The sequence below is a fragment of the Mycteria americana genome, chromosome 1 (genome assembly GCF_035582795.1).
Source record: "Mycteria americana isolate JAX WOST 10 ecotype Jacksonville Zoo and Gardens chromosome 1, USCA_MyAme_1.0, whole genome shotgun sequence".
Classification (NCBI taxonomy): domain Eukaryota; kingdom Metazoa; phylum Chordata; class Aves; order Ciconiiformes; family Ciconiidae; genus Mycteria; species Mycteria americana.
Window position 1 is genome coordinate 67,906,758 of NC_134365.1, and position 21,217 is coordinate 67,927,974.

At 38.5% G+C, this 21,217-nt stretch overlaps 1 protein-coding gene across 1 annotated transcript in view; it reads left to right on the forward strand.

Annotated features, from left to right (window-relative positions):
• IPO8 (importin 8) overlaps positions 1-19,225 on the forward strand; it is a 52,147-nt gene extending 32,922 nt beyond the window's left edge. The window contains exons 20-25 of the mRNA XM_075504032.1: positions 632-727; positions 2,222-2,442; positions 9,496-9,701; positions 11,171-11,404; positions 12,082-12,198; positions 12,889-19,225. Of these exons, the coding sequence (XP_075360147.1) occupies positions 632-727; positions 2,222-2,442; positions 9,496-9,701; positions 11,171-11,404; positions 12,082-12,198; positions 12,889-12,986 (972 nt within the window). The 3' untranslated portion in view covers positions 12,987-19,225. The remainder of the gene's footprint in view (positions 1-631; positions 728-2,221; positions 2,443-9,495; positions 9,702-11,170; positions 11,405-12,081; positions 12,199-12,888) is intronic.
• The last annotated feature ends 1,992 nt before the right edge of the window (positions 19,226-21,217 follow it).

Consider the following 21,217-nt stretch of genomic DNA (forward strand, 5'->3'; position numbering starts at 1 on the left):
CGCTGCAGCTTTTCTCTGATTTTGGGCATTATAGAGTGTTAGGCATCCAGCTACCTGCTTATTTTTAAGAAACTTACAGAAATTGAATGTGTTTGAGAATTCTGCTTCTTTGTCAGGTTTGATTGACGCTGACCATAGGGTTAAAATGTACTGAGAAGAAGCAGTCAGTTTCACATGTATCTGCATATACATAGAGTGATTGCATACATACATCTTGGTTTTAATCAGAAACTAGCCTAGAGATAGGACTTCACTTTGCCAGGCTGTTAATCTGCCAGTGTCTATTAGAACTGAAGTCAAAAAACAGAAAGAGAGTTTGGAAGACATCAATGATTCTTATAAGTAACGTTTCCTTTAAAAAAGGGAAAGCGATTACATATAAAGAATACTAACATTCATAAAGAACTATAGCAATTTCTTCTAAATTTTAAAATTCATCTTTAGCCACTTATCCTTGTTTACGTCCTGTAGAGATTATTTTTTAGGTGTCTTAATTCCTCATAAAATATAGCATGAATAGATACCTATATGCCACGTAGACGTTTCTTGACGTACGCGGGTACGGAAGCACTTGCTTTCAAAGTTGTCAGTGGTTAATACTGATAAACTAAACTGTCATTCTGGTTGTTAGGTATTAACAGGAGATGCAGGAGAAGATGCAGAGTGCCATGCAGCCAAACTGCTAGAAGTAATTGTTCTTCAATGCAAAGGACGGGGTATTGACCAGGTGATATATATTGAACAGGTTTTCTCTTTTACTAGTTTCCAATGATATGTGTATGATTCCTGAGAAAGGCAGTTGGAATTAGAGAATTTGAGGGAAATGTAAAGTGTAGGGATGGGGAGAAATACAAAAAGAAGTAAATGAGCTCAGGAGAGTTGGTAAAGTTGGTTTTTTTCTTTTTTCTTTTTTTTTTTTTTTGAGATTAGAGATTAGTGGGCATGACCAGAAAATGAATATAGGCTGAATGATAAGGATATAGTATGATGTGCGGGATTGTCTTTTTTTTGCTTTCTCCTAATAGGATTTCCCTTTTGATGCAAAACGCACATTGTTAAAACTATTGTGGCTGAGAGGTTAACTATACATTTCCAACTACTGAAGTTGTTTCTCCAAGCAATACGAACTTGGTCCTTTTTAATATTTTTAATTACTCAATGCATTTGGAAATGAAGAATTTTTAGGGTGGCTGGATTGTGATTGCTGGGAAAAACATAATCACAATTTTCCAGAGTTTCTTAGAACACACTTTTAGATAGTAGTCTTTTTCCTATTAAGGGCTAAATTCTGGTCTCATATTTTACATAACGCTCCGGCCTAAATTACTTTAACATATCATATTTGATGTTGCCACAGTGCAATCCATGGACTTCAGTGATAAATTTTCAGTTAATTTCACTGAAACCAATATAACTTTACTAATGTAAATTTGAAATCATTGAAGACAAAAATGTTCCCTGAAAGATTTTTTTTTGTTAAAGAAATCTGGAAGGGATTAAAGTGAATTGTATGCATTTGCATTGAAATAAGTATGTGGTGGAAGGCTTAACTGAGCTCCACAACTCTGTGGATTAAAATGGTAGCACACTGAACTGAAATTCATAAACTAAAATATTCATAATGCTTCCCAAATTATTATAAAACATAAACCTGCACATTGAAATATATGTAGATGTTTATTTCATTGTGTAGAAATTTGTGCATACTTGCTTTTATCTGAATAAACTCACTCATTTCAAACTTTTATAAGAAATTTAACATCACTTTACATTTATTAGGAAAAACTTCTTTTCTTTTTCTTGCAGATTTAGATAATTTCTTTTTTTAATGCCTGTTAGTTTTGAAATTGTTGGATATCTTTATTCAAAGATGAGAATGTCTTTGAGTTCTTTTCTAAACCTTCTGTACACTCTAGAACAAATTCCACCAAATGGCAAATGGCAAATATTCTCCTCTGTGCTGAGAATAACACTGGCAATTTTTAGCTCAGAGAATAGCTGTTTTGGGGAAGATTTTTAAGCATGTAATCAGAGGCTTAAAATGCTTTTATACTAGAAATTGAATAGAATGCGTTCCTAGGTTATACCTGGACTTCAGTTAACTCTGGAGATCAATTCTGATAAAAGTATTTTAAACTTTTGTATAATCTGGCAACATGTATAATGCCTGTTTTGTTTTGGTTTTTTTTTCTTTTCTTTTCCTTTATATTTATATGCCCAGTGTATTCCACTCTTTGTGGAGGCTGTTCTGGAGCGGTTAACTAGAGGAGTTAAAACAAGCGAGCTTCGTACCATGTGTCTTCAGGTTGCCATAGCTGCACTCTACTACAATCCTGACCTACTTCTGCACACCTTAGAGAACATCAGATTTCCACACAATCCTGAGCCCATCACTGCACAGTTCATAAACCAGTGGATGAATGACACAGACTGTTTTCTTGGGCAAGTATTGTGTTTTTTTCTTTTAAAAGTCCATGGTTTTCATTTTTTTGTTCACTTCTGTTTTGTATCCCTAGTCATGTTGATGAAAGAGTTCTCATTCCTTGGTTAGTCTAAATAACAGTAATCCACACCAGGTCTAATTGCTGTGGTGCCAGTAAAGGTGGCCTATGTCCGTGTAACTTTTCTGGGTCTGTTGAGCTACGTGCTGAATTTTCTGCATTGTGATGATACAAGGCTACCATACATATCATATTTCAGAATTCTTTTTCACAAACTATCTGCTTCTCCAAGAGGTGGTCCAGTATGTATTGAGGGTAAGACCTGCAGAGCTGACCAGCAGGATTTCAGTGAGATGTTAACTTTTTTTCTGAAACGCTGTATATATATTTTCTGTTCTATATTTTATAAAGTATTTTTAACTGCTCCATTTAATGTTAAAAAACATTATTCTGTCCAATGAATCCCACACTCTGATTTTAATCCCTGCGAGTTGTTCATGATCAACTCGCATATTTATCATTATGCCATTGATGTACTGATTGTTTAGCATACTCCTGAACTTAAACTTCATTCCGACCTCCCTTGAACATGTGTGTACACTGCACTAGTGTGCATTTGGGCAGGAGCTGAACATTTGTAAAGTAAATGAAGGTGGACAAAGCCTGTCATCACATAGCTAAGCATGCACTTGATGCTGGGCGGATGTGAAGTCCAGTGCTTGACAGTTAGTGCTTGCCTCTCAGCAGAGATGTGGCACCTGACTGTGAGATTCAAATCCACTTAAGGGCAAAGCAGACAGTCAGATAACAGTTAACAGCTACCTCTCACCTTCCTGCTATGAGTTATGTTTTGTCATTGGAGGCTGGCATCTGACTGCAGGTGTACGGATAGGCTTAGAATATGTCTTCTCTGTGCAGTCTATGCTAACAGACTGAGTGAAGTGTCAGTGTGTTAGGAGCCATGCCATGAATGAGCATGGGCTGAGACAGGCAGCTCCTGACCCATAGATGCATACCTTATTTTAGGTTGTCATTCTTTTCCTACCTGTTTTTTATTGTCTTGTCTTTCCAATTCTAAACAAGTCTCTAGGTGGCTTCTTCTAAGATGGTTTCTCTACTCCCCAGTCATCCAAATAGCTTTTCTCCATACTAATTCATATTTGAATTAATCTTCCCTGAACAGAATTGTATGCCATATTGGTATAGCTGCATTGTTTGCCTCAGTGTCCATCTTGAATTTAGAACTGTGTGGTGCATTATAGCACTGCATTACCTTTTTCATAACTAGTAAAATAGTGACTCCCAATCAACCAATGACCAACTGGTATATGCGGGTTTTGCTCTCAGCATGTCCTTTGTAGTATTTTTAAAACACATACCAAATGTACATGGTAAAAATTGTTTTCCTCCCTCCTCTGTCCTAAGTACACAGTTTGGTGGGATGAGGATGAAAGTGCAGTAGTTTGTAGAACTGTAGCATAGACTACCTTATTTCAGGTCTGCATGTTAATTCTGTCTGTTTTACTAGAATGAAAACCACTTGGAGATACAAGAGAAATTGCCTCCTTTACAGCAGGTGTATACAGGCTTTGTGCAGATTCCCCATTCGTGTCTGTATTTGAAGGTATTACCATAGCAGTCTCTCCTTGAAGAAAAAAAGATTAAAAGTACTAAATTAAATGGATAAAAAGTGGGGGGAAAAAATCTCTTATTAATTATAACAAAAACAGACAGTTCATATTATCACAAGCATTCTGACTTCTTCTACCTGCTGTGTATACGAAATGTCTACAGTACATGCTGTATCTTAACATAAATACACATCTTATCAATTAGAGGGGTTACTTGAGTCGGTGACAAAGAAGGCATAAAGGACCCAATGTCCCTCATTTCTTTTGGAGTGTCAGTGGCTGAAAAATGGCACCTTTAAGTCTACCTCTCCCACACCTTGTGGTAATATTATTGTTAATTACTAAATTATTTTTATATCTACCAACTTTAGAAAAGAGCAAGACGTTTTAGGATTTCCATGTACCGATTTTTTTTCTGGCTGAAGCAGAGTTCTTGAGATTCAGCTCTTTATGCTGTCATTTTTTCTACTGCATATCAAATACTGAACGCATACAGAGACAGTAGGAAAGAAGATACTCCCTAGAGGTGGTAAACTTGTCATTCCTTTTTTAAAAGAAATCAAAAATGAAAGAGATTTCTAGCCTTAAACAGTTCATCCTGGAGCGTTCAGTGAGAAACTAGTCAGATCCAGAGGGGAAAAATGCTGCGGATCTGACTAGGCTCCAACCTCAAGTACTCCTGTGAGCTACAGCTTAACTTTCAGTTCTTTTGTGTTGCTTTTCAAAAAGCATCAGCTACTGCAACTACTGTTCAAGTGAATTCTTCTCCAGAGCTGAGACAGAAGTTGACAAAGCCTATGAAAATGAAGCACGGAGATCATGATGCTACATTATGCTCAGACTCTGCACTTGAATGGCAGCAGAAGATTAAAATGTATCTCTTTGATCTGCTGCTACCAGCAGTGAAATAAGTATCTGTAATATTGTTTAAATCTAAAAATCTCTCTTCTTTCAGTGCTGTCTCTTCAGTATGTGGCTTCCAGGTATAGGGCTTTTGCTATAGTACTGCTTGTCAGGCACTGTGCTGTGATGTAAGGGACCTCCTTTCCCTCAGGACAGCACTGCTTCTGGAAGACCATTTGTTTTAGTAAGGGTAGTAAGGGTCATCATCTGAACAGCAGCCAGATATTCAGAGGCCTAACTGAACAGGAAAAGACAGAAATGCAAACAAAATCTGGCTTTCTTGAAAGCCTTCCTTGGGTCCACCCATGCAGACTTCATGTCTTCATTAGTGAAGACAGCAGTGGGCACCCTGATTTGTACAGTCCTTTTTCTCACCAGCCATCATTCACTGCTGCTTTTATTTACAGTTAGATTGCTTTCCAGCAAGAGGCAGTTTTAGGCTTAAATTCAAATCAGTTGGAAGGCTCACAGATCCTAGAGAAACTGGAGAAGATCAAAGTAGCTCCACCTCCAGGTGTGAAGGACCAGATGAATCTTACTGCCATTTCTTTGTCACCCATGCAGGAAATCTGTGACTTACTGGTAACAGTGGCTCTTCAAGATGCATTGTCCACATAAATCCCACACCCATCTGTCCTTCTTCTGCTTAGTCTTAGTACCCATAGATCCTGCTCTGCCAGCAGTAGGGTTGTGCGTGTCTGCATGCTCTCAGGCTGGAGCCAACAGTGTTTGCAGTATGCAGTATTTCTTGAGCAGCACTTGTGAACGTGTGAGATGGAATCCATAGGAATAATACATCTTGGGGAGGAAAAGCAGTTATGGTAAGATAAGTGACTGTTCTTCCATGCTATTAAAAATTTGGAAACTATTTAAAACTGATTAGAAATTTGGAATATTAAAAGTGATCCACGGAAGGAGAGCTCAGAACACATTGTAAGACTGTGCATAAATCTGGTATGTCATTGTGGATATTACATATCTGTGGATGTGTGCCCATAATGCCCATGTACCACAGTATATTGTATTTATTTATTTCTAAATGTTTTCTACAATAACTTCAAACTGAAAAGCCATTTGTAGAAACATTTGTTCCTTACTGCTTTCCACCTTTTCCCTGACAGCTGAAATTTGGGTGAGACTTCTGCGTGACTTACGCTTACTCTCATACTAAAAATTCTTCTGTGGAAACTAGGGTGAAAGAAAAATCTAACTTGCTTCAAAAAAACCTCAGTAAGTGATTTTATTTTTTTAGAAGCTGAATAGGGGGATTTATTTGATAGGAGTTTAAATAGTTAGAAATCCTAGTTTTCTCAGAGTTGTATGTAAAATCCCAGTCTTATATAGGAAAACAGGCTTGGTTCCAACTTTGCAGCTAGAAGGAAATGGCTAATTATTTGCAGTTTGTCCAGGAACTGGATTGATGTAATAGAAAGCAACTTGATCCTCACATAAAGGAGCACAGCAAACCAGTAAAGGAAAGGCTTAGTGATTTCCCTTTGAAATACTTTCAGCTTGGTTTAAAATACAAAAGATTCTTAGATCTTTTTGTCCTGTATTGGAAGGAAGTGTATTAGCAAGAAAAGGTCCTGCAGATTATGAAGACCACACGCAGCTTGTTAAAAATAGACTTGCCTAGGAGTCGTGCATTGCACTGCTGTGTGTTGCATCTTGAGCACTCCAAGCTTGATACACCATTGAGGGGGCAAGCAGAGTCCGTGATTGTTAGGGAGGACTATTGTGTACTGCTGAGCAAATAAGTACGAATCTCGAAGCACAAAGCAAGCACTAAGGAGAATTGTATCCAGGCTCCCTCGTGCAGACAGAAGGGTGCTGAAATAATGAGCCTTTTGATAGCAAAGGAATGGTCCTGAAACCATTCTTTGCCATTACGAAAATATGTAAATGACATAAAACTCTGTTTTGCAGTCTTGTGGGTACTTGATACAGCTGGGGCGTAGTAGAATGCTGAACTTCAGGCAAGGCAGATGCTTATCCTGCTGTTTGTCTCTGCTGGCAGGTGGAAGAAACAAGTCTCCTTCTGGCTCAGGTTCACTAAAGATGGCTTGATGCCTGGATTTCTGCTGTCCTGCTGGGCCTTCTAATAACATGCATATTCCGAAGACATGTGTTCATTCTTACAGCTTCTCTGTTTAGAAGCTTGAAAATGGAGCATGACAAATATGCTGTATTTTTTGGCCATTTGGGCTGCTTCCTAATGATGACTCCCTTTTAAACAGCAATGCTTGATTCTTGCACTTTTGTTTGCTGTCCAGAAAAGATAATTTAGTATGAAGCTAAGCCACTAATTACTAAGATTTTTTTTTACATTTTACTGTGTTGCATTTTGCATTGGGTAATGGTAGCTTTTTCAAATGTATTATAAAAGGTAGTGCCAAGTGGCATTAACTACTCTGGCGTGTGTACACTGAAATCGCTTCCTTATACATTTGGGCTTGAAGAAATTTCATGGCTTCCCAGTGTCAAGATGCAGGATAGAAGTCTTGTGCATAGGTTACAGAGTTTTGGTCAAACTTGGATGAAGGTGCTCGCAGAGAGAGGAGGTAGAGAAAGTTATTTCCTTTTGTACTTGCAGTAAGGACAACTCCCCTAAAAAAGCTATGCTTCATTCATAGGTAGCATCATCTTTAGCTTGGATTTTGGTCTTCACGGTGTTGGCATGAGAGCAAATGGCGATGAGCTTGTTTTCAACATAGATAAACTGACAGGAGTAAGGGGTTTAAATTTTTTTTGTGAAAGCAGACCCTGTTCCCCTGACTCAGTTTCCTTGGTTGATTTGTATGCCCTCTTTTGTGCCCCATTCCTTCTGAAAAGAAAGTATTGCAGTTAGCAGTGATGGAAGAATGGTCTTTGCCTACTTGCATTTTGGTACATTTTTCAACACATGTAAGGGAGCAGGCAAACCCAACATGACAAAACGTGTCATTTGAAATGCTAGTTGACTGTTTTTCTTGGAAGGCCTTCTGTGATCATACTGTTACACATGGTCATATATAATTTATTGTTGTTGTCAACTACTCTGAGAATGGAATCACTTCACTAAGCCCTAACAGGACTAACAACGTGTGACATGTAATGAAATCCCTCCAGATCCTCAGCCTTGTTTAAGCACATGCAAAGTTCAGAAAGCTGTAATACATGATCACTTGTATTACTTAAAGAATATTATAGTTCAGTAGCATGTCATATGGGATCTTTGGTAATGAAATTGTAAGCACTTTTAAAATTGTATTTCTATAGCAATTTTTGAAGTGGTAGATTGAGCTGGCTGTTCCCCTGTAAGCTTTATTGCAGTCTGTGATGCACATCTTATTAGTTTTTTCTCTCTCAACTTGTATTCTCTTCATTCCAAAGTAAAACTGATGCAGTAACGGAAGTATGTACGGAGAGTCTGGAGGATGCCCATTTTCTGCCAGCTCTGGAGGTTTGCTTGGTTTCTGTAGGTCTTGCTGAAACTTCTTGCTGGAACTACTTGTCCTGCAGAACACTTGCACAGAAGCTGTCAGCATCAAATTGCATAGTTCAAACAAAACAAGCTCCTCTCAAGCCCTTAATAGCAAAATACCATAATGTTAGAGAAGAGTTGAATACTCTGGTGTGTCCAGTAAAGGAGAACCAAAGAGTATCTGCAGAGGGAGCTAGAGAATTTTTCCCTGTCTTGTTTGCAAATAACTTCTATTTCTGGAAGTGAAAATCAATTCTTATTTTTAAGAGCATAGGCCTATGCTCTTAAAACCTCAACCTAGTTTCCTGGCTACGGTCACATAAAAACCTTTCTGCTACTAATTTCATGATTTTCTTTCCCTTCAATTGTTTATAGTTTGTTTGTTTTACTGGAGGTCTACTCATTTGCAAGTTCCCTGTTTGAGTGTACTGCCAGTTATTCTTGATACGGTGGAATTATTTCCCTACTTTCACTGGAGTTAGCAATGTGTCTCAAGTTAGTGTCGGAAATTGGATGTATAATACAGCCATTCTGATAGACTCTTAATAAACATGTTTAAACACAGCTAGCCCTGTGGCACTCCATAAATGCACCCTGCAATTCAGTGCATTCCTGCGTAGCATTACTCTTCACTAATAGTCTTTTTGCTGATTTCAATCCCTGCAACTGCTATCGAAGCCAAGGCAAATTAATTTTCCGTCCTGTTTAATGATGATAATCTGTATCAAATGCTTTATTAAAGACAAGATATTCTACATAATTATTAAATAGTATTTATTTAGCATTACAAACTTTGCATTTCCTAATCAGAAACAGTTGTTCCAGGAATTTGACCAGTGCTTGAAAGGTATTTAATTGTTATTGGACAAGTACTTTCCAGTGGGGAACTTGCATTCAGAACAAAGGAAATAATGTGTTGAGGAGCTTTGAACGTAGACTTTGAACATAGTCTCTGTGACATTGTCTTCTGCCCTGTCAAACACCATGACTTTAATGCTCTCTACATATCCTTGCAGTGAAAATCTGTGTTTTGTCTAACAAGTGTGTGTTGTTTCAGACTCCATGACAGAAAGATGTGTATAATAGGACTGAGCATCCTAATGGAATTGCAGAACCGACCGCCTGCAGTGGATGCTGTGGCTGCCCAGATTGTCCCTTCAATCCTCCTCCTTTTCCTGGGCTTAAAACAAGTTTGCGCCTCACGAGAACTGACAGAACATGAGGATCACACTAAAGATGAAAAACACGTTGCAGAAGATAATGGTAAAATCTCCCCTTTTCAGATTGTGGATTTTGTCTGGATTTAATTTAAAGGGGGTAAGAAATTGCAGTTCATTTTTGAGACTCATTAGTCTGCTGAAAATAGCTCAGGTTACAGGGTGCTTGAAAGATCATCTTAGGAATTGATTTTTCCTCCCAAAATGTAATAAAAACATTTCAATGTATAACAGCTAACACTTTGTGAAAGGGTAGTATTGGTTTAACAATAAAACTTGCAAGTCTACTCTTCTGGGTTGTGAATGTGCTCTGTCTTCTCGCATAGGCAGCAGGAGTTTGCCAGGACTGCAATGGTTGTATTCTTGATTCCTGGAAAGAAGCTGTTCCTAGTACCCAACTATTTGAAAGACCTGTTTGGTTGAACTTTGAAGGAAATCCTAGCAAGTCGTCTTTGTCCAAATGGAAAGTGATTTGCAAATGGGGTTTGAGACAGCTGAGGTTCCTGGAGCAGACAGACCTCTTACTGCTGTGTCTGCCAGAAGAGAAAAAACATCAAAGAATACCTTGTGGAGGGAATTGTGGGCAGTGAGTTTTACATAGCATTGCAGGCAGATATGTGTGGCTGTATTTGACTTGGAACAGGAGGTAGATGGTTTGAGGTCTGAAAATTAGATTGGATGTAAGCAGATTATGTAATCTGCTCAAATTTCACACATGGTTGTTCTGTAATGGAATTACAGAATTATTCTCAATGCATAGGAATACAGAATGGAAACAGCACAGTAGTTTTCAAATCTGTGTCCTGTGATTCAGTCCCTGCTTGTTGCAGATATAGTCATCTTTATTCTTTGTAAACTGTTAACACAGGAAGAGCTGAAGGTTTGGAATTGGAGGGAGATTTTTTTTTAATCTTGATTATAAATCAGAAATATTTTTCCTTAAGTAAGAAATAGCAGTATTTAGAATTGCATGTTGGAATTGCATTTAATTCAGGATGTAATAGTTGTTTCATAAGCGGAATGGAAGGTAAAGCTAAGCAAAATATGCTATTTTAAGTTTGTTCAAATAAAGGAGCACTCTGAAGAATAGCAGGCAGACATTTGGTCTACATCTGGTTTTCTCTTTGTTTTGTGTCAATTTGTGAAGTCTATGCAAGTCTCTATTTGTGCATAATTTAAAAAGCACAGTGATGGAACACTTCATCAAAGACGCATTTCCTCAAAATTTTTGGATCCTCTAATTGCACAATGACTGCATAAATGAAAGAAGAAAAAAGATGGAAGTTTCATATTCCCCAGGTGTGCGTAGAAACAGAAGTTTAACTGATCTTGAATGTAGGAAACATTTTAACAGCTTCATTTTTCCAGTTCTTCTAAGATTTTGGGGGAAGGGTGTTAACAGAGGGTCCCCTTACCAGCCCAAACCTAGATTTATTAATTGTTCTTCATTAATAAGTCATTGTTTTCTTATCCTTTTTAAACTTTGTTTTACAAAACACATCAATGCTTTTGCAGAAGAGATACCAAGCGATGAGGAAGAGACAAATGAAGTGAGCCAGGCGATGCAAGAGAACCATGGTGGAGGAGGAGGAGGTGGTGGTGGAGGTGGAGAGGAAGAGGATGAAGATGATGATGATGATGACTGGGATGAAGATGCATTGGAAGAGACTGCTCTTGAAGGGTTCAGTACACCTCTTGACCTTGAAAATGGTGTTGATGAATACCAGTTTTTTACACAAGCACTTTTAGGTATGTGTTTGCTAGTTGGCAGAATGATATGATGAAATAGTTTGGAGATGTTTATGATCATCACGAGAAAAACTCATTTCTTTCTTCAGAGTAATAATTTAGGTTATTGAAACTGGAAAATGTGATCTTGCTTTCTAATGTTAGTCCTAAGATTTTTTGACTTACAAATACTGCAAAAAAACCCAAATGGTAGCGAATACAGCCAGAGATTAATTCTCTTCATGTTCTCTTTCAGAACTTTTTAATCATAGCCTCAATAAACGGGACTCGGTCACTAGAGGGACTCCTATATATAGAAATATTTGTCACTTTCTAGATGTTAAAATCATAATGGAGAAATTATTTTCTCCCTTTCCTGTTTGACTAATGCTGTTGCTTTTAATTTTGATACGAGTTTTAAATTAGGAGATTCACTTCATCATTGTCCATGAATAATGGCCACATGGTTAGCTTTCTGTTTCAGAAAGCAAAGGATGTAATTAAGTTCCCTAAAATGGATCGCCTCTATTACAGTGGGGATTCTGTGCTAAGAAAACTGACAGGAATACTGAACCTGTTTTGCAGTACAAATTCTGTTTTAAAACCAACCAGGGATTCCATGTGTTTCATTTTGTTCTTCTGAAATTAACTTGCAAGGTAACCTGATAATCACTTTTCATCCATTCCTGTTCTGACAGCGGTGCAGAGCCGAGATGCAGCCTGGTACCATTCGCTGACAGCACCATTGAGTGAGGATCAGAAGAAACAGCTGCAGGAAATTTATACATTAGCAGAACACCGGCGAAATGCTGCAGGTGAGTCACTTCTCTGGGGCCATTTTATCTGTTGCAGGGATATTGGAACTGCATCTAACCTGTAACAACAGAGAGAATAAATCTTTGTGCTAATTAACATTTCCTGAGAAGCGTGAGTAGGATATTGCGCTTATATTATCCCTTGCCTGGAAGTGTGTGTTATTCAGAGAGATTACTGTTGCTTCTAATTAATTGCCTTCTCATTGACATGTGCTGCTGTTTGAACAGGGTACGAACTAGTTTTGCACAATCTGACATTTGAAATGAAGAGCAAATTAAGGCATTATCTAGCTGTCAGCCAGGCATTTGATGAAGATTACTATAGATTATTATGTGTTTAACAGTTTTGTAACTTTTTAACCATTAACATTGCCTTCATAGTCAGTGTAAGGTTTTAGATGTTTGGAAGGCTTGCATCGTGGAAAATGAATTCAGATTTAATCAAAAAGCACGCAGAACATTGTAACATAGACTGATTCTGTAGAGGATTAATTTCTCAGCTGTGTTGTAGAGGTGCATTTAGAGAAAATCTGAGTGTAATTTATTACTGTCACTGCACTTAGGGAATGAAATTTTGACTCAAACGAGAGTTTTTCCCCAACTTTGCATTCTTAGCTGAGCTGTAATGTCACTGGCAAAAGCGTTCTCTATAGGCTATTTTTCATATCCTTTCCCTTCTTTGAATTCTAGAGACTAAGACAATAGAACAACAAAGTGGCTACACATTTGACAACAAAGGACTGATCACAGCATTTAACTTTGCTGGAAGTACTCCTGGTGGCAACTGAAGGATCAGCTACAAAGGTCAATGGGAAGGGTCTCATCATTACATTCTCTTGAAATCATCGTGACTTCTGAGTGATAGGGGAGGGTAATCTAATGCTGCTGAAGGTTTTCTGGAAAATAGCAGTGTGCTTCCCCTACCAGAATGCTCTTTCTAACCAGCTACTGTAATGTACAAATTCTTGTGGTGTTTTTATAATTTGATGGACTGAAAGGAAACATTTGTCCTCAAGGAACCTGAATGACTGGGAGGGGCCAGGCTGCATCTAATTGAGTTGCACTTCTCAGGTTTTTGCTGTGCAGAATTGATAGATTCATATGGATAACAGTGCCTTCTGTTGTACATGGATTGCCTGAACAAATGGATTTTGGAGTGCATTATAATTTTTTAAGTGTAAGGACATTTCTTGATACACTGTAAGCCTTGGTTCCATGTTTTCCAGTCACCTGCTTTTTACTACTTGGTTTAATTGTTTGTTGGTTGCATACACATTGCTGGATTCAGAATATTATCTCATCTTCCCTATTTGGTGCAGACCAAATGTGTAGAGGGAGGTGTCTGTTGGAGTTGCAAAGCATACACTGGTTACATCAGAGGGTCTTAACAAAATTGCAGATTTTCCCTTGATGCAGTAGTCTTAAATTATTTCTCTTAGCCATGAAATCAACTCGCTTAAGTTATGATGGCATGCATGGCAGGTGGCTACCCTAAATCTGTGTTGATACTGCCTCCTGCCTGGACAAGTGGCGTGGCCCTCGCATGTAGATGTTCTACATGACAACTTTTTATTTCCACTATTTTTGATGAATATTGGATTTTACTTGGGATTCTATAAGCCTCTTCTCTGTTTTTATTCATTCATTACCATTCCAGTGGTAGTACTGAATAATGTGGTACAAAATATTTACAATATTTTATTTATCTTGATAGAAGAAAAACAGCTCCAAACTTATTTCTTCTTACTCTTACACTTCTGTGATTGAATTTCTGGTCTGCATTCCATTTGGCTGTTCTTGTCCCATGCTGAAATTTCATTATCTGCCAGATTTTCTAAATTTCAAAGACTGGTTTCTCATAAATTGAAACACATATAACAAGGTGTTTGTGAATATGTTCATTTAGTGAGAAACAGATAGCACACTAATTTGAATAGGTGCCCCTCCTTTAGATCTATTGGGATCGCTGTGGTATAGCCAAAATAAGTAGGGGTGCTTTAGAATGTGAAGTTTGGATTGGAGATAAAATGTTTAGAGCAGATTTTGTCTCTATGTGTTAATTTCTTTATGACTGAAAAATACTTGCCAAGCAATTTTAAGCACCTACTGATAATGTATTTCTTTAGAGCAGTGCCCATCTGAAAAGTCAAAGCCCTTCCCATACCCCATCAGGTTTCCCACAACTGTAGCAAATTGCAGATTGCTGGCCCTGCACTGTGCTGAAGCTTTCGTTTTTTTTATATGTCAGAGTAATTATAATTCAGTCTTATAAATCTGAATCGCTCTATGCCTTGGCTTCTGGAAAAGGCCAAAGTGTCTCTGCCTGTTCCTTGCCCCATCCCCTGGAATTTTATCAGCTTGGCAGCTGTGGGGCAGAAGGTTCCCCACTGCTTTCCTTTTTCCTGCACCTTTGTGTCAGACTCTCTCTGGTGCTGTGCTCTGCTGCTGTTTCTTCCCCCCCTCCCAGCAGCTGCAGAATAAAGTTGGCCTGGTTTGCGTGGGTTTTTCACTGCTGCTACTCACTGAATAGCAACAGTGAAAATTTCTGACTTTTAGGTCTGTTGTACCTATGGAAAACTGTGAGAATTCCAGAGTCTGTATTTCCAAAAGGGAACAATACATTGAGCTGCATTGGACAGGCTCTTTAAGATCAAGCAGCAGAGGGCTGGGACATCCTTTATTTTGAATGTCAGGCCATGAAAATTATAGGTTGCTTTTGCTAATTTAGGCCTGGGGGTGTATTGACTGAGATTGTAGGAAGGCATTGCATCCAGTTTGTTGGTGAGTTTCTCAGAAACCGTAGAAGTTTTGAAATCCTTCACAAATTTAAGAAATGTTTTTTGGAAGTTAAAGACATGGACGACTTCTTTCTTACCTGACAGTTGAAGTATTAGGCAGGTAAACTGTTTAAGCCCTTTATTATTTTATTAAAAAAAAAGAGATTGTTGAGTTGGGTTTCTTTCAAAGCCCATTTGCCTTCTCTACACTGGCATGCAGAGTAGAAGAGGGATTTATTTTTCTTCTGCTAATGAGGTTGCTTGCACAGTCACAAGCTAATATTTAGGAGTTAATGTGTTCAAGGAAAAATCTGCTTTTGCATAGCATCATCTTTGTGTCACTCAGCTGAACTGTGGCTGCTCCTTAGTTCTGCTTCTTGTATACTTTTCAAATCAACTGCCAAGAAAATTTCATCCAGATGTTTCTTACAAGGGGTTTAATCAGCAGCGTGGAGTCGGGAATCTTTGTTGTCTGTTTTGCAGTGGGGGTCAGAGATGTCTGAGGGGATGGCATGTAAAAAGGTTAAATGCCCTTCCCTTCCCAGGAGATTCATGAGCAAATGTTTCTACTGGCAAAAGCAAATGTTAATTATTTTATTCCTTTTTTTGAAAAGGGTTTTCATCCAAAAAGATTTATTGGGCTCTAGCCTCCACTTTAACATATGGTTCTCTTTTAACATGATAAATATCCGTTTGTACATGATCATAAATAGGTAATGGATTTTAGAGATTTCTTTCTGAGCTGTGTCCAGCTTTGTACTACATTAAAGGGAGAGTAACACAAATGTGCATTACTGTCTCACTTCGAAGCCAAGGTAATCATGGAATATCAGATACCAGCATCGGCCAACCAAACATGATGTATTTGCCATTGGAAGTACAGAGAATCATGAATGTATTGTAAAATAAAACAAAGGCTGATAACTGGTGACCTATGTTGCCCCATGCCCATGTTCCCAAAATGTGAAGTTGACTCGTGTGGGCACCATGGGGGCTTTACATAGGAAATTAGCATTATGTAGGTTATAATCATAGCAAATGTTAACTTACATGATAAGCTGCTTTTTCAGATAAAATTAACTGATCGTGGGTATTGAATTGCATATGCTGTTTTGTCACTCTTGAAAGGAAAATAAGAATCGCCACATGTTTTGGCTGCTTCTTTTTTCAAAGTTGAAGTACTTGGTTTGCTTTCATTACAAAGCAAAATCTTTAATCAAAATGGCCAGCTCCAGGAAGAGTGCAGAATATCAAGCTAAGGAAAAAGCTAAAAAAAACCCAAACCCCAACAGTCCCCCAAAACCCACATGTGCACAGTCTGACTGAAATAAATGTGCTTTGGGAGTGTAAGTCAAAATATGTAAAGAATGTTACACAAAATGATATTGTGAGATTCTTTGGTTTAGGGGGAAAGGCTGCCTGTGGGGTATCAGGGAGATATGAAATGAACTGCTTTAGGACATGCCCTTTGCCTGTGAAGTCCAGGCAGTTTGTGACTCTGGATTCCATCACACATTGTAGAGGAGAGAAGGTAGGACAGTAGAGGATTTTTTTTTTTTTTGCTATAAAGCAAGAGTCTATCTTGAGACACTTGTGAGCCAAAGGAATTGTAGACAATGTGAATGATTAACTGTCTTTTGTTTCCAGAATACTTTTCAGCCTTTTTTCTTCCCTCCTTTCCTTCCATTTGCCAACCACTATGTTATCAGATATTTCAGGGGATATTCAAAATACCTAAAAAGGTAAAGCTTAAACAATTTTAAAAAAATCCTGTTGTTCTTGAAGCAATGCAACCTATCCATTGCATTTCTATCTACAGAACAAAGTCTGTCGTTTGACATATGTAGATGATACAGAACTACAAAACACCCTCACTTGTGCCTGCGGTTTGCTGAGCCTTTCTGTGATTTACTTCTTAATATGGGTACTTTGAAATCCCCACACCTTGTACTGAAATTTTCTCAAAGGATAGGCAAAAATGCACTATGTAATGGAGTACCCAGGCCTAGTTCTGAGATATGCCCTAGTCAGTCTTTTGATACTGTTTCACAGTCTGGTAGTCAGTTCCTCAATGATCTCTGTCTCTGATTGAGGGCATTCTTCAAGTCCAAGAGTCTCTGTATTTTTGCAGGTGGACAGAATCATATATCCCCCATTGCAGCAAAGTGTACAGCAGGCATGGCTATCAACTTCTTGATCTTACGAGTGGAAATAACACTCTTTTCTCTCTGATGTCAAATCTTATTCCAAACGGATGTGATACAGTAGAGATGGATGTTCCCAGTGTGTTAAAGGAAGCCAGACACTATTCCAGATACCAGAAAGTCTTAGCATAAAGCCATATCGTAAAGAGGATATATGAACAGGGCAAGCTACTTGCTTTTGATGCCTCTTCCAGTGCTACTACTTCTGGAAAACCAACCAAACAAAACCAGTGTGAAATGAAAGAGAACTAAAGCAGTACTTGTGCACTAGACAGGTAGAAACTTCCCTGGCCTGTGGATTTAATCCCAATACTCACTGCAAATGCACTCAGATACTTTTCAAATAGAATATGCAGCATCTGTATGGATATCAGTACCCTGAATCTGACAGCCATTAATGGAGGTAAAGACTTAGTGTGATTTTTCTCTGGCAGAAAACAGATGCATGCCTTTTAAAGTCTGGGAACCTCTTGTCCTGGCTGATGTGCAATCACCAACGGGAGACACTCAGTGGGATTACAGCCTTTCTTAAAGATTGTCAGCATACCTCCTCCTAAAGGGCTACCTGAAGTGCTCCATGCCTAGGGAGCTAACTGATGAACGACTCTCCGACTAAAGAGTTTTGGGGAACAGCAGTTCAGAGAGAATCTGCAGGCATATGTAATTGTGATGAATTGGGAAAGCATCCATTTAAATTGAGGTGATGCATTTGATATGATCTCAGACCTGCAGTGTTCCTAATGTTGCCTGGATCTTCTAGAGGAGCGTCCAAGAACTTTGTCCCATGCCTTTCTCCAGGAAGAGAATGTGCTTGGGCAGCCCCAAATTTGGTGCGATGCTTTGAACTTGGGATCAGAAAGCAATTTTGATTACAAGCTGGTAGTTTCCATATCGGAAAAATGAGAAGAAAGCAGTATATTAATGCTAGGATTCTCTTTATAGGCTGTATAGAGATTCACAATTTTAAGTGCTTGGCTATGTGCATGGTGGGGTAGGAGATGAACTTTCAGCTGCATTGATTTCTCCAATGTGAATACAATAGTGTCAGCTCCAGCATTCACCTAAGGTGAATGGAGAGTGTTGGTCAGGGGCTGCCAGCTGGACCATCCAGGATTATGTTAGATGAAGTAAAATGCAAAAACTGAAAAATTACTTGATAGTTGAAGCTGTTGAGCAATAAAAATGAGTGTTTTCTTGAAATGAGATTTTAATATTATGTTCAGGTATGTTTTAATTTTCAGGTTTCTTGCCCTTATGCAAAATACCAAATTACTACATGACCTGGAGGCCTATTGATTTTTCACAGGACTGTTTACCATTGAAGGTGTTTATTCAAGAATTGTTCCTCATTTTTAGATATTTTCAACATGTTTTTGTTAGTAAAGTTTCACATATCCCTCTTTCACTACTTTCCATGCACAGAGATCTTGGAAATGAACTTAACAAAAGGAAGAAGAACAGTGCTTTGAAAAGAGAAGACTATGCATAAGCAGGTTATTTTTAGAAAACAAGAACTATGGCCTCTGAAGAAAATATGAAACAATAAATATTTATACAAAAGTGCATGAGGTAAAGAAATGAATGTAAGACAATATAAGCGAGACTCTGTTCTTTGATCACAGCTGTAATAGTTTTTTTTTCATTGCCAAACAATGTGTGAAAATTGCTTTTGATTGCATGTGCTGTTGGTAGTATGCTTAACGTAAATCACCTGAAATGTTTTTGGGCTCAAAAAGAGACCAAAGAGGCCATGCAGATTTCTTTTGATATTAAAAGCAAAGATATCAGCTTATGCCTGCAGTGACTAAAGGGAGACCGCTATGTGCTACATTAGCAGATTGAATTGCAGGATCATCACCTTTGTAAGAAGCCTAAAATACTAAACTGTGGGTTGGCTTTGAGGGCAAGAACTGACAAATGCAAAACATGCATCGATGACAAGAAGAACCTCTTCCTAGCTTAAAGAATTCTGTACAGTGTTCTCTTAAGCTGTGCTGAATTTGCTTTAAAAATAGTAATAAATCTTATTGCTTAGGTCGAATGTTACATCTGTTGTGCATTTATATGGGAGGAATAATATTTCTTAAAAAAATGTAACATGCCACCTACCAAGGAGCCCAATCTGATTTTATAGCCTCTCTTTATACAGCCATAAAACTTATTTGAAAGAAAACCCCAGAATTAATTTTAAACAAATGTGTGTGTTATCCAGAGTTAATATATGCATGTGTAGCAGTGTGTGTTTGTTAATCTCAGACTTGTGAGGGCAACTATTCACATGCCTGCGAAAGAACATAACTGACGTTTGATATAGATAACATCATTACGGATCATCCAAATACAATTCTCAAAATACCAAACTAGTGAAGATAGTCATCTTGCAGTCCTGAGAGAGGGAATTGCACCAGAGCTTGGGCCAGTCTTCTGTGCATGGAATTCATAAAGAAGATAGTTTTACCAAGCCTCCACAGGACAAGAGATGAATCCTGCTGAAACTGCAAGCCTGCTATTTGTATCAGTGGAGTATTTCCCTCACGGTGAGTTGCTGAAGTAGCCTGTTTGCTAAATTGCAGTGATTGATAATGCTTGCCCTTTTCTGTATGGGGCACTTCTGTGAATCCTCCATGGTATCTCCAAGAGCAGTGGTTAGTGGCCCATTTTTATAACTGGGGAGGTTGAGTTAGTGTAGTTTGCCCAAAGCCGCACAGTGAGTTGCAGCTGGCATGCGAAATTAAAGTTCTGGCTCTGTAGAAGTGCCTGGGAGTTTGCCATTGGCTCTAATGGAGCCAGGATTTTGCCCAAGAAATTTGCTAGGTCCTAGTGTTTGGATCGCTGTTAATACCTTCCATAGAAGCTCTGCCAGAACATAATTTATGAAATTGCTTAGTAACAATGAGTTCCTCTATTGAGCTGCAATTTTCATCTGTCTAGCAGTGACATTGCTTAATTGTATCTTGTGCGGGTTGCTTGGTATGACGAGCTCTCCTGTAGGAAAATGGTTCTCGGCTATGTGATGAATGGCATCCCACTTGCTAATTCCTCTTGAGGCTTTGAAGTGAACCTGATGATATGGGAGCAGAACTCCAGGTGACCCACAGTATCATCTATACCAGGTATAATCCATACCATGTATCAGGGTGTTGGGAAGCTTATAGCCTCCCTGCAGATATTAACAAACATGCTGGATCGGTTGTGAAGTTGTAGGTTGTGATTGCCACTTTTAACAGGCTCTAAAGAGTATTTTTAACCAAAGTAAATATATGGCTCCTATGCTGCCTCCTGCCCTCTGACAGAGCGTTGATCTTCTTTTAGCTAGAATCACGTTCTTAAGCTGAATTCTAACTCCAAGTCTCTTAAAACGGTAATTTCTTTTGGTCGTCCCCAGCAAGGGTGAAAGATGATCAGTGTTTGCTTTGTCTTGTTATCAGGTATGTTAAATGAATAATTTAAATAATTTAACTACCTGTTTGATTAAATCACTGGGACTTCAACCAATCCCACAAAATTTTCTACTGAATTAATGGTTTTTCTGGCAGAGCTCAAGCTACATGGGTTTGTGTGCACATGAGAAAAACTCTCCGTAGTCATATAAATGAGATTTAGAGTAAAACATATAGAGTGAGTCTGGAAAGGTCATATCAGTGTATGAATAATGGATGTTTTCTTTTTGTTAAAGATATTGGTCTTCTATCTGTCAGCACCTTGTAGAGCAGAGTATGTAACTGCAACAAATAAGGGTGCCTTAAGCAGCTTCAAAGTCTCCCTACTCTATTAAATATAAATAATCCATACTGTCCTTTTTAGCACAACATACCTTGCCTTGCACCGGACTGCCTCGACAGGTTGTTGTGCAAAGTGTTATAATGGAGCCAAGTGGCTGCACCTTTGTGTAGGGATTTGACCACAGCTGTGGGGCTGACACTTGGACCTTGGTAGTAGTTGTGGCTGTGCTCTGGAAGAGCTACGTCTGTATGGAGAAAGCATACTCTGTGTCCTGTTTTCCTCCTGTCATAAGTATCTTTCTGGAGGATGCAGGGG